Source organism: Pinus tabuliformis, chromosome 1_2 (genome assembly GCF_031772625.1).
Source record: "Pinus tabuliformis cultivar Carrire ecotype Pingquan chromosome 1_2, CPIR1, whole genome shotgun sequence".
In the NCBI taxonomy this organism is placed as follows: domain Eukaryota; kingdom Viridiplantae; phylum Streptophyta; class Pinopsida; order Pinales; family Pinaceae; genus Pinus; species Pinus tabuliformis.
The window spans coordinates 557,551,213-557,563,906 of NC_142298.1; the positions used below are offsets into that span (position 1 = coordinate 557,551,213).

The 12,694-nt window shown below is 39.6% G+C and overlaps 1 protein-coding gene across 1 annotated transcript; it reads right to left on the minus strand.

The window, feature by feature from the left end:
* Positions 1–4,700: 4,700 nt before the first annotated feature.
* Positions 4,701–8,852, minus strand: LOC149206819 (uncharacterized). The gene is made up of 3 exons (XM_089397810.1): positions 8,126–8,852; positions 7,157–7,576; positions 4,701–6,952 (listed from the first exon to the last, which is right to left on the minus strand). Exons 1-3 carry the CDS (start codon positions 8,850–8,852, stop codon positions 4,701–4,703), a joined length of 3,399 nt encoding a protein of 1,132 aa, XP_089253936.1.
* Positions 8,853–12,694: the final 3,842 nt, after the last annotated feature.

The window sequence follows — 12,694 nt, forward strand, 5'->3', positions numbered from 1 at the left end:
TTAGGGATCTATTTTTAGCAGTTGGAGGTTACATGTAAATATCATTTTAGAAACCTTGGCCAAGTGTCGATTTTTCGTAGATTTGTGGCATGCATATCATAACCTCGATATTATCAAACCTCATTCATTTGACGCTACAAAGATTATTCCTCACATCAATATTGTATCTTTGACATCCCACATCACATCTAGGAGTCTTCGGCACATTCAGCTTAGCTTTTTCCAGGTAAATTTTCTTTTCATGTCTTTTGTTGCTTTTATGTCACCTTTTGTATTTCTCTTTGTGTAAGTGTTGTCTGCTTGGTTTTGATGAACATTCATCTAGTTACGTAGATTCATCTAGTTACCATATACAAGTGATTTGTTCTACTATATGTGGGTTGCCATCAAGTACAACACATGCATCATAATGAAAACAATCCCCCCCTTTAGACTTGATGGCAACCATGTTGGTGTTAATTACTGCAAGATGTAGAAACTGTAATAGGTAACAAGCAACACCAAAATACTCTCCCCCTTTGACATCAAGGGGAAAGGGCGGGCCAAGATATACTCCCCCTTTGATATCAATGGCAAAGGGCTGACCCAAATGAAGACTTTCATATCTGAATAGCTGAATATGAAAATTGATAATGCTCCCCCTAGGCACATGTTGGATTCCCTAATTAAACTCCCCCTTTGTACATGCTGAGATGCACTATACCATCCATGCTCCCCCTGAGCACATGCAGAGTCTGCAAAAAATATTTTCCAAAAGAATAACATGACTCTATAACTCAACTATGTGAGGATGACCTTCCTATCACCAATGACTCATACATACATCAATCTCCAAATCAAGTGGGGATATACCAAATTTGACTCAGCTACCCAACCAAGTGGGGATATACCAATTGTTTATACATGACTAAAATATAGCAATTATTACATCATCCTTCCCATGCATAGTGGGGGTATAAATTACATCATATGACCAAAAAAGACTCATTAAAAGACTATGACAGAGAGATACATATTATGGGCCTTTATATGACCTTTACATCAAATTATATACATGAAATTTATAACAAAAACTAAATATCTAAACAAGACCATGATAGTCATCAGCAACTATCATACACCATATATGATTTGCTCCACAAGCATCTGTCAGCAACATCCATACCAACAACCTATCATCATAAAGTAAGAATTCATCATCATTATGTGACTAAGTAAGCCATGTATCCGAATATCCATGTCTTCAAATAGCTATGTCTTCATGAGACCTGCAATCGCACCATTCCCTTGACCAACCAATAATATTTATCAATATACAACTTAAGTAATCATCCATGTATCTAGCGTAATGTGTATCCATCAAAGAGATAGAAATATGTATCTAGCAAACCATGAGCTCATAGTCATTTGTCAAACTTTCTTGATACCATCAACAACAACAATCCTCAACCATGTGAGAGCCAAGAACTATAGGAATCCTACATCATAACTGCACCGTATGAACTTTATGCATCTTTGAAGGCATGATGACAACAACATAAAATAAATGAGTGGCTCATCATCAAATAATGAAGTTGTGTAATCAAGATGTCTACTTCTCCTTATTCTTATGAAGATCACCATGTAAGAAACATATATGTATTGTATGCATCATAAAAAAATTCATTCACAATCATCCATAAATCTGATCTGAATAACAGCTATGTAACCCCAAGCAATATAAGTATCATCTGATACTTCATCATAGGCAACTCATAACCACAACATAGCATGATGTATCATTTAAACACTTTAGCCACATAAACATCATCACCATTGATAAGAATCGTTATGTACCAAAGACTTCTAAACATAATGCAAACAATGCATTATTAGAATCATAGCTTATTCTCCCCCTAAACTTGAGCCACTTGTTCACTGTTAGATCTGATCATATATATCAGCAAGGATCATCAAGGTATCATCAACTAGTTATACATAAAGTCATCAACAACTTATGAGGGTAAAAATCACTTATAAATAACATCCACAAATTGTAGTCATCAATCATCAAGACAGAAAATATAATTGATAATTGTCTGAACCATATCAAATCATTTTTTCTGAGTTTGTCCCACTACTTCTTCATCAAACCAACATATACGTGACTGTGCAGCTTCGAACTCGCGTATATACGTGACTTGTCTTCATGATAATTGCGTATGAGAATTAGAACACTAAAATTTCATACTTTCGGTTCCTCCTGAGTCTGTTTTGTTTGTATACTAAGTTATGCCACATATTTCTAGCTATACTTCCTTCTTCTTCCATACCTTGGAGTGTGATGATGTTTGTTCCTTTAAGTATGTTGGCTGAAATTTTTTGCTGCATTCTTTTGCTATATGCCCAAACTTGTTACAAGCATAACATCTTATATGTTTCCTATTCTTTCTATAGCAATAAATGGCTTTGTGACCAAACATATTGCAAGAAAAACAATATCCCTTGAAGCACCTGGAAGTTGATGACCTTTCTGTGTGACAGTTATTAGCTTGAATCATTCTACTTCTCCATGTTGTTGCAACATGTCCAAAATTATGACATAAAAAACATTCAACATTATTCATGAGAGGAAATAATTGATTAGCACTTCCAAGGTTAGGAGTAAATGATTTTCTTTGAAGAATTTCTTTCCTTGGTTGTTGATGGGGTTGACCTCTTATCTCATTGATGAGAATTTCTGATTTTGCACTAGAGTTCCTTGCTTCAATTTGTGAGCTAGATTCACCTTTAACAGTTTCATGAAAACCAAGACCAGATTTGATGGCAGGAGACCATTGACTACCAAGAATATCATCCAAAATCTTAGTACTATCTTGAAATAAAAAAAGTTTATCCTTTTCTTCTAATTTACCTTTTAGGATATTTACCTCAACCTGATATTGTTCTTCCTTTTCAAGATACTTCTTCTTCATGATTTCTTCATCTTTTCTTCCTTCTTCCACTTTTTTCCTTAATTCAAGAACTTCATTTTCTTGTTCTTCAAATGCTTGGAGTAGTTCTTCATTCTGCTTATTTGATTTTTTGAGATCTTATTTTAGAGAAACGATCACACCTTCAAGACCTTCGCAATAGTTGGTTCTTTCTAAAAGTTGCTTGGTTGTTGTGTCCTTTTCATTCACTTCAATTATCAATGATGTCACTTCATCCTGCAGCCTTTGACATTGGTCTTCCTTTTCATTATACTGCTTCCTTACTTTGTTTCCTTCCTCCAACTGGGCTTTTAATCTAGTAACTTCTTCTTTGTAGGCACATCCCTTTTATCAATTAGATCCTTTTGATCTCTAATTGTGTCCATCATATTTTTTTTTTTTTTGTAAGCTGCGGTAATTCTATTATCTACAAGCAAAAATTATAGTACAAAACTCAGGAGCCTCAACCTGCCCCGAAGGGAAACCAGGTCTGTTGGCTCCTATACTTGCAACAGTCATTACCATTATCAGTCTGAACATTGTCAAATACCATAAACATAAAAGCCCTCTTTCCCAAGTTTATCCCACCCAACTATCTTTTTCTCTGTACTATTTAACCTCCACAAACTACTGTCTTTTTGGCATGCCATACAACAAACTTTCATAGACAAAATTTATTCAAAAAAGCAGAAGCACAAGAAACAGGCCTCTCAGTTTTCTGCATCTCCTTTGCCGGTGTTGTTGCAGTCGCTGTCCTTCCTCATCGCTTTCAGCATTTCTTTAATCTCCAGGAGGTGCTCGTTCTGCAGGCTAACCAGCTCCTCCACATTTGCAATTTCCTGCTTGGCCGCCGTGGTTTCAGTCGCCATCTCCACCATTTCTGACGCCACTTGTTCCATGGCCTTGGCCAGGATATGTTTCAGAACCCAATATATGTGCAGAGCACGCCGGTACAGGGTGAGTCTCCCGCGCGTGTTTCCAGGGTCTGGCAACTGCGAGGACCATTCCTCCATTTCCGGGTCAGAGGGCTCCTCTAAAACCTTTTCCTCCATGGCGTCGATAATTCTCCTTATATCTGCGTTGGAATCCAGATTATAAGCTTGTTCCGCTTCATTCCGAGCCGTGTTGATTGTTCTATGCCTTTTTCGCCGCCTGTTCTGCGTTCTATTGCCCTCCGCATTGTCAGTGGAATGACGGGGTCGTCCTCGTCCCCTGTTCTCCTGTTGCTTCTGACCACCTTGCTTTGGGCCTCTGCTGCTCTGCCCAATTTCAAACTGTTTTGCTCTGCATTCTTCGCACTGTCTGAGATTCATTTCTTCCGAGCTTTCCACTTCAATTTTAACTCTTCCCTGTTCGAAATTCCTGGCTTCCTCCCTATCCTTCTCTTTTTGGACTGTTTTACCGCTTCTCTCCCCCATTCTTGAGCGTTTAAGTCTCTGGTTCGGGATTCTTTGCCAGATTGGTTCCTCCCGCGAGCCCTTTCCAATACCTTTCATTCTGCCTTTGATCTCTCTAATACCCTTCTCGCCCCCTTTGCTCTGATGATGGGAATTCGCTCCACTTCTACTGTCCCTCCTTCTTCGAATGATGGATTTGTTGTTGAGAATCGTTATTTGTTTTGGGCCTCGTTCCTGTCTTACTGCCACCTCAATTAATACTGATGTCAGGGGATTAAGAGCGCCGTCCTTCCGTCCTCTCCTTATTGCCGCCGGTTCGTGCCTCATTCTCCCGTTCCCGCTCCGCGCATGATCATAATTGACTTTGTTCTGCATCATGATTATCCTTTCCAATGAGCTGATTGAGACCATCCCATTTTGCCAACGAAACCTGATTGGTCCAGCTGTCATCAATTCGATCCAGGGGTTCTTTGCTTCCCCAGTTCGCTAAACAATCTGCGGGTTTGTTACCCTCCCTTCTTACATGCGACGTGATCTTGTAGTCTACCTCTTTCAAAAGTTCCTCGATGTCTCGCACTAAGCTTGCGCTTCTCCAGCTCTTTACAACCTTTTCCCATTTTTTCCCATTGATTAATTTTCTTATTGTATCTATTACCAGGGTGGAATCTCCCTCAATTTCAATTTTTCTGTAGCCATTTCTTCTAGCGATTTTGAGTCCCTGGTAAACAGCCATGAATTCTGCCTCATTATTGGTCATTGTTCCTCCATGTTCCGCATATATCCACTCTGTCTCCCCCTGTCTATTCCTGAAGAGTCCGCCAAAACCCGCTGGTCCGGGATTCCCTTTTGCAGCGCCATCGAAATTGAGTTTCACAAACCCCTCAGGAGGCTTTCGATAGGTTGCATGACTTTGGATTGCCATTGACTGATTCTGCTTTGTTTTTGGATGGTAAATCATCCCCTGATCTAGGTTCAGCTGCTTTAAAATCTCAGCTTCAGTATCCGAGGTTTTCCAATCCTCTTCTGCCCAATTCTCTGCTAAGATTGATTCTCTAATTTGCTTGAGAGTTCTCTTCCATACTTCCTCCGGCTCTGATGATTTCCCTTTGAATATTCGACTATTTCTTTCCTTCCACAAATTCCAAACGTTAAATCCAGCTGTAATACTCCATGCTCTTCTAACTATTTTACTTTGGAACTTTCCTTCTCCCCAGTCGAAAAGGGTTTGGATTATATCATGAGGGTTTCTCTCTGTTGTTGAGAATAGATTTCTTGTTTTTTCCCATTGGAGTTGGGCAACCTTACATCCATTCAGCAGATGTTCCTGATCTTCTTCCTCCGAATGGCATAGATAGCATCTTGAAGGGCCAGAGAATCCCCTTTTTTGAATTCTATCCCAGGTTAGAATCCGCTTCCTTCCTACTAGCCATGCAAACAATTTTATCTTCGGCCACCATTTTGCTTTCCATATCCTTTTCCACTTTTGATCTTCCTCCCCCGGTTCTTGCTGAGTTTTTGCTTTGTAAGCTTCCTTTATGTTAAATATTCCTTTCGTTTCTTTACCCCATCGGAGAATGTCTCTTCCATCTCTCTTTTTTATCTTTCTGGATTCTATTTCCTTTCCAAATACTTTTTTCTGGTCTTCTGTTGCATCTCTTTTCCACTCCTCCAAAGGTTTCCAGCTTCGCCATTCCTCATTTCCTTGTTCTTCGGTCCAGTAATCCTTAACTGTAATGAGGCTTCTTTCCATACCTGCTCTGTATATTTCTTGCATTTCTTGCAAGTTTATCATTTTCTCCCTCTGCTGCCAGGCTTCATCCCAGAATCTCGCTGTCTGTCCCCCTCTGATTTCCCAGAATATATGTCTGTCTATTAAATCCCTGCTTTGAATAGTGAGATTCCAAATATCTGATCCTCGTGGCATATCTTGCACCCTAAGAATGTCTTCCGGGGCAAGGGGCATATTATATTTGGTTGTCCAGATTTCTTTCCAAAGATCCGTCCCCCCTTGAATCCATCTCCACCTTAGCTTGGCGCCGAGGACTTGATTTAAGGTCCAGGGGTCTCTGAGGCCTAAACCACCTTTCTCCTTTGGTCTAGTTAGACTATCCCATGAACATAGAGCCCACTTCTTTTGCTGCTTCGGTCCCCCCCATAGGAATTTTCTATAAATCTCCACCAGTTTATTGCAAATTCCTTTAGGAGCAGCCATTACGGATAAAGGATATATCGGAATTGCTTGAAGAGTAGCTTTTAACAGAATAACCCTTGCTGCTAAATTCAGAGCCCGGAAAGTCCAGTTCTCCAATCTTTTTGTGATCTTCTCCAGAGTATTCTTCCAATTTCCAATTTTGAGCGAGGACGAATCTAACATAGTACCTAAGTATTTGGTAGGGAGATCTCCTTTCCGATAGCCCAGGACCCTGGTTAGATGAATTTTAATGGGTTCCACAGTGTTAAAGAAAAAGGTTCTGGATTTCTCATTATTAACCTCCATCCCTGTGCCTTCCATAAATATCTCAAGTATTTTCTTTATCCTTTTCACTTCTTTCAGAGTTGCTTTGCAGTATATCATTATATCGTCCACAAATTGTTGGTGTGTAACTGTGGTTTGATTTCCCCATAGTCTTAGCCCTTGAATTTTCCTTTCTCTTAATTCTTTTTTAAAGTATCTGCCTAATCCTTCTGCTGCTATTATGAACAGGAAGGGGGATAGGGGGTCCCCTTGTCTGAGGCCTCTCGTTGCATTGAAGGTAGTTGTTGGAGCCCCATTCAACAGGATGGAGAAATTTGGGGTTGAGATCATACTCATAACCCAATTCACCCATCTATCACAGAAACCATACGCTTTCAGAATTGCTTCTAAATACTTCCAGCTTAGCCTATCATAGGCTTTTGAGAGGTCTAATTTAATCAGCATGCCTCTTTCTTTTTTCGTTTTCAGTGTGTGAATTACTTCCTGAGCCACCACTAACCCATCCAGTATCTGCCTCCCTTCAACAAACCCAGTTTGCTCTGGGGATATGATGCTTGGGAGGATCGATTTCAATCTCTGAGCCACAACTGAAGCCACTATTTTGTAGATGACGTTACAGAGGGCTATGGGTCTAAAACCTTCAGCTTGATCAGCCTGATTTGTTTTAGGAATAAGGGTCAGCATGGTTGCGTTTATTCCAGGCCATAGTCTTTGATTTATTCTGGCCTCCTCTACAACTTCCAGCACTTCTTCTGCAAGAAAATTCCACCCAGCTTGAAAGAATTCTACTGTGTACCCATCCGGTCCGGGCGCTTTATTCCTTTTCATGTTTCTTACTATATCCTCCACTTCTTCCATCGTAATTTTCCTCATTAGTGCTAGGTTTTGATCTCTTGTTACCATATTTGGGATTTCTCTACTTATCTTCGATATGGCTTCAGATCTGTCAACTTGAGGTTCTCTAAGAATATTTTTGAAATGATTAACCAACTCTTTTTCTATTTCTTCATGTTGAAGAACTCTCTGACCCTCCTGATTTCTAATTGAAAAAATTCGGTTTCTTTGTCTATGTTGGACCATAGCTTTATGGAAGAACTTAGTATTCCTCTCTCCTTCCCTGAGCCATTGCACCCTTGATTTCTGCTTCCATAAAATCTCTTCTTGTTTCCTTCTTTCTTCTAGCTTATTTAGTATAGTACCTTCTTCTTTTGTTCTTTCCTCCTGTATGCCTTCTAAGATGTCTAACTGCTGAAGCTCTTCCATTCTCTGCTCTAGTTTGTTTTTTTCTTCTATTATGTTACCGAATTCTTCTTTATTCCACTTCTTTAGCTTATTCTTCATTTCCTTCAATTTGAGTTGGAAAGTATGCATCTTATTCTTTCCTCTTTGATCGCTCGCCTTCCACCATTCTTCTAGTTTTTCCATCAAACCTTCATTTCTTAGCCAAAAGGCTTCGAATCTGAAGGGTTTGTTAGCAGGCCTTTGTTTTAAATCTATTTCTAGTTTAATCGGCCAATGGTCTGAGCCAGCTACCGGGAGGATAGTGGCTTCTATGAAGACATCCTTCATCATTATTTGTTCTGAGATTAAGAATCTATCAAGGCGCGAGGCTATTTGATTAGCTCCACCTCTTCGGTTATTCCAAGTATGCTTCCCATTAATGGTTTGAATATCTATCAGCTTTTGTTCCCTTATCATGTCTCCAAACTGCTCCACTGCCTTATCCAATCTCCTTACTCCTCCTCTTTTTTCCTCTGCGGCTTTGATCAGATTGAAATCCCCTCCTATGATCCATTGTTTCCCTGGAATTAGACCTCTTAAAGCTTTTAGATTTTGCAGGAAATTTTCCTTCTCACTCTGGATATGCGGCCCATAAACTCCTGTTATAAAAACCTCCTCCACCGTTCCTACAATACTTGCTGTTCCTGTTAAGATTCTTGGAAAGCTCATCCAATTACTGAATTGAACTTCCTCTGGATTCCATATTATTACTAAGCCTCCTGCGCTCCCAACTGCATCTTGTCCCATTATTTCATATCTACTCCTATTTCTACTCAAAATTTCTCTCATTTTATCGGTGCTTATTTTTGTTTCTTGTAAAATCATTATACTGGGTTTTTCTTTTTTCAATCTCTCATTCAGATACCTTTGTTTGCCTCTGCTGTTGAGGCCTCTTACGTTCCAGCTTGTTATAATCATCTTAACAGTTTTGGGCGGGTTTGGAATACCTCAGAGAGAGGTATCACTCTTCCAGAGCTGACAAGCATTTCTCCCACATCTTGTATCGTTTCATTCAAAGTTCTTCTCCCTCTTTTTTTCCCTGTTTTGCCAGTGCTGCTCACTCCTATGTTCTGCACTTCCTGTTTTTCCGATTGTTGATTTTCCGTGTCTCCTGTTAATCCCCTTTTTTCCTTATATCGTTTGAATGCTTCCTTATACCTCTGTTTTTGTTCCTCTGGGATGAATCTTTCGTCTAGCCTTTTCCATTCCTGTAAAAGTTTTGCCATTACCTGCTCTTCTTCGTCTCCTGTTGTTTTCTGTAGGTCTATCTCCATGTCTCCTAACTCCTCCTGGGTTTCTTCCCTCTGGTCCTTTTTTGTTTTATCTGTTTCTTTATCCTCCTTTTCCTCTGCTACCTCCATCTCCTCTACTTCTTCTTCTTCGCTTACTTCGTTTTCCAGACCTTCTCCCTGTAGGACTTGAAATTTGTTTAGAGATTCTGTTTTCTGGGTTTCTTTTTGCTTACCCACCGGCCCCTGTCTATTTCCTCTTCTTCTCCTGCGTTGAACTTCTTGGAAGTCCTCTTCTTCCTTCTCTGTTTTCCTTGTTGCATTTCGCCTTTCATATTCTGCTTCCCTTTCCTTTTCAGCTAGTGTAATGGGGCATTCTCTAACTAGGTGGCCATACTCATGGCACCTTCTGCAGCGAAATGGAATGTGTTCGTAGTCTAAAGGTTGATTCCATACCTCATCATGATACTCCAGTTCTATAGTGTCTGGAAGGGGCTCAGTGATATTCATATACGCACATATTCTAGCATATGTGGTGTATTTTCCTCTCTTTGTTGATTCTGCCACTTTCACAAATGAACCTATTGAATTTCCGATACCTTTGAGGATCTCTGGATCCCAGAATTCTGATGGTAGGCCGAAAAGTCTTATCCATACCGGGGCAGCTAGCATTTTTTCTTTATCTGGGTTGTAACAGTCTACCCACTCTCTCATGAACAGACCAGCATTGTTCATGAAGTAGGGTTGTTCCTCAAAGATCCTTCCCTTGTCTTCTAGATTAGAGAATATGACTGTAAAAAACCCCTTCGCCCCTAGCTTGACCTCTACATGTCCTTTTGGTTTCCACCTCTGATGGATCCATCTCATGAGATTTTTCTCATTTGGCCAGTATCCTATAAACTTACAAATCAAAGCATAATCTCTCATGTAGCTTCTGTAATTTTCTAATCTATTAGGCGGTATTACAAACCTGGGTTTGCTCGTTGCTCTTGGTAGACATTTGCTTGGGATTCCTGATCTCCTTTGTGCTCCAGCAGCTGAAGTTTCTCCTTCATTTTTCCATTCTCCCTCGCCCTGCTTTTCCTTTCTAGCTTCTCCTGTTATTACCTCTTTATAGGAGGGGATCTCTCCCCTCCCGTTCTCCATTCCCATCCCTTCCGGTCAGCACCCGCGGCCTCCGGTTGTCGTTTTGTTCTTCTCCAATGGAAACTGGTTGATTTGGTCTGCCCTCTGCGCGCGTTCTTTGAACCGGGCCCCCCTGACCCTGCAAGCTTCAGCTTCTTGTCAGGGATCTGGCCTACAACTGCGCAGTCATGCGTTCATACCTTCGGTGAAAACCCTCAGAGCTCCCTCCCGTGTCCATCATATTTTTAGATTTTGCCTCTATTTGATTTCTTTCTCTTTCACCCATAAAATCAAATTAAGTTGTTTCGTTCTTACATTCATTATCTTCAAATGAACAGAGAAATGTATCACTAGAGGACAACAAATTCGTACCTGATAATTATTTTGCTTGTTCATCTTCATTCTGAGGTGATTCTGAATCTAAGGAGTTGCTTCCATATAATGGCCAATCATCTCTTCCACTGTCACAGTTCTCTTGAGATGTCTTCTTCTTTTGAGGTGCTTTCTTCTTTAGTTTCTTTCCCATTGTTTCTATGGATCTCCTTCAAGCAGTCAAGCTTCTGCCAAAGGACCCGCTTTGATACCAATTGTTGGAAATAATACTAAGAGGGTGGGTGAATTAGTATTTACAAATAAATAACTTTTTTTATTTCCATAATCATATTTATATACGCTACTTCAGTGAAGGGAACTCGTGTGTGCACGCAACTATTCTTAAGGAAACCAACGTATATCCAATGAACTTATGATTCTGTTAATTCATCGTATGTTGATCTTTAATCAATGCATCAATACTTTATTAAACATTAGATAGTAACCATGTGCAGTAATAATTAAATAAACCATCACACATAGGCAACACACATGAACACCAAGATTTAAGGTGGAAACCCAATGTGGGTGAAAACCACCTGTTGTTGTTGTCTCTATCTTCTTTTAATAATAAGAAAATCTATTTACATTCTTATATTGGTGCAAACACATACCAGTACGCAAGAACCCACCTGCAGAAGGCTACAACCTTCTCTCGTTCTCCAGCTTCTACTAGAAGGGAGATACAACCCCATAGTTCTTGTACTAGCTGATATGTTTACTAGTACGTAGGCTTTGACCTATAGAAGGCTACAACCTTCACTCATCTCTAGCTACTACTAGAAGGGAGCTCCAAACCCTTGATCAAATCACCAGCCACTACTGGCAAGAAGCTTTGATTTCTTCACTGAAGGCTCCAACCTTCAGTATCCTTTAGGTACCACATTTCATAAATTTTCACACTGGATACTCCAGGTACACAATACTACAATATGAAGGCCATGTTTCATCAAATTTTCACACTGCACCCATTAGTAACATTGAAGCTCAATATCAATCAGCACTGCATTACATCCATCGAATACATCTGCATCCACCAATCACTGAAACTCAATCATCAATCTTTGAATCAACCATAACTGAATCAACGAATCACTGAAACCTTTGACATAATGAATCAAACAATCACTGAACCTCGGACATACTAAATTAAAAAATCACTAAACCTCTGACATATTGAATCAACCAATCACTGAACCTCTAACATATTGAACCATTCAAACTTATTCAAATTCAGTCAATCAATTGGAACAGATAGATCACTATAACCAGTACATAGATCTAAACCCAAAACATTGCATCAACAACTAGAACCAACTGTAACCTAAAAAATCATGTGTCAGACTGTATACGCTTCTTCAATGAAGCCAACCTGCGTGTATACACTACTTCCTTCAGCCCAACCTGTGTATACCTCTAAAGATACTGAATCATAAAACCTTTGAACCAAAAACTGTACCAATCAGTGACATTCTAAAGATCTATTGTCATATTACAGAGTTCTAAACAGATAGCAACAAGGATCACCCTTCTTACTCAATCAATCAATCAATCAGACATAAACTCTTTATGCATTCAATTTTACTTTCATATCTAAGAAGACTTCATTGGCAGACAACAGTAAAACAACAACACTGATATGATAGATTAGTCATCCTTGAACATCAAGCTTTTCTTTTAGCATACGCTACTTGGAAGATTTGAACCAACATGCATACGCAGCTTCACCAAAGCGAAACAATGTATAGATATACAAATACTTACTTATAACTTCGTTGCAATTCTAGACTTCAGATCACATAATGATAAGTTATTATGATCCTGATCCATCATTACATCCCACCCATCATCAAACACTTAGGT

Coding starts and splice junctions, on each gene's coding strand:
- LOC149206819 (XM_089397810.1), bottom strand. CDS start 8,852: ATGGGACAAGATGCAGTTGGGAGCGCAGGAGGCTTAGTAATAATATGG. Junction 7,577..8,125: donor GTGGAATAAAGAAGAATTCG/GTAACATAATAG, acceptor ATTTTCTTGCAG/AAGAAGTGCTGGAAGTTGTA. Junction 6,953..7,156: donor ATGGGTGAATTGGGTTATGA/GTATGATCTCAA, acceptor ATCAAACCACAG/TTACACACCAACAATTTGTG.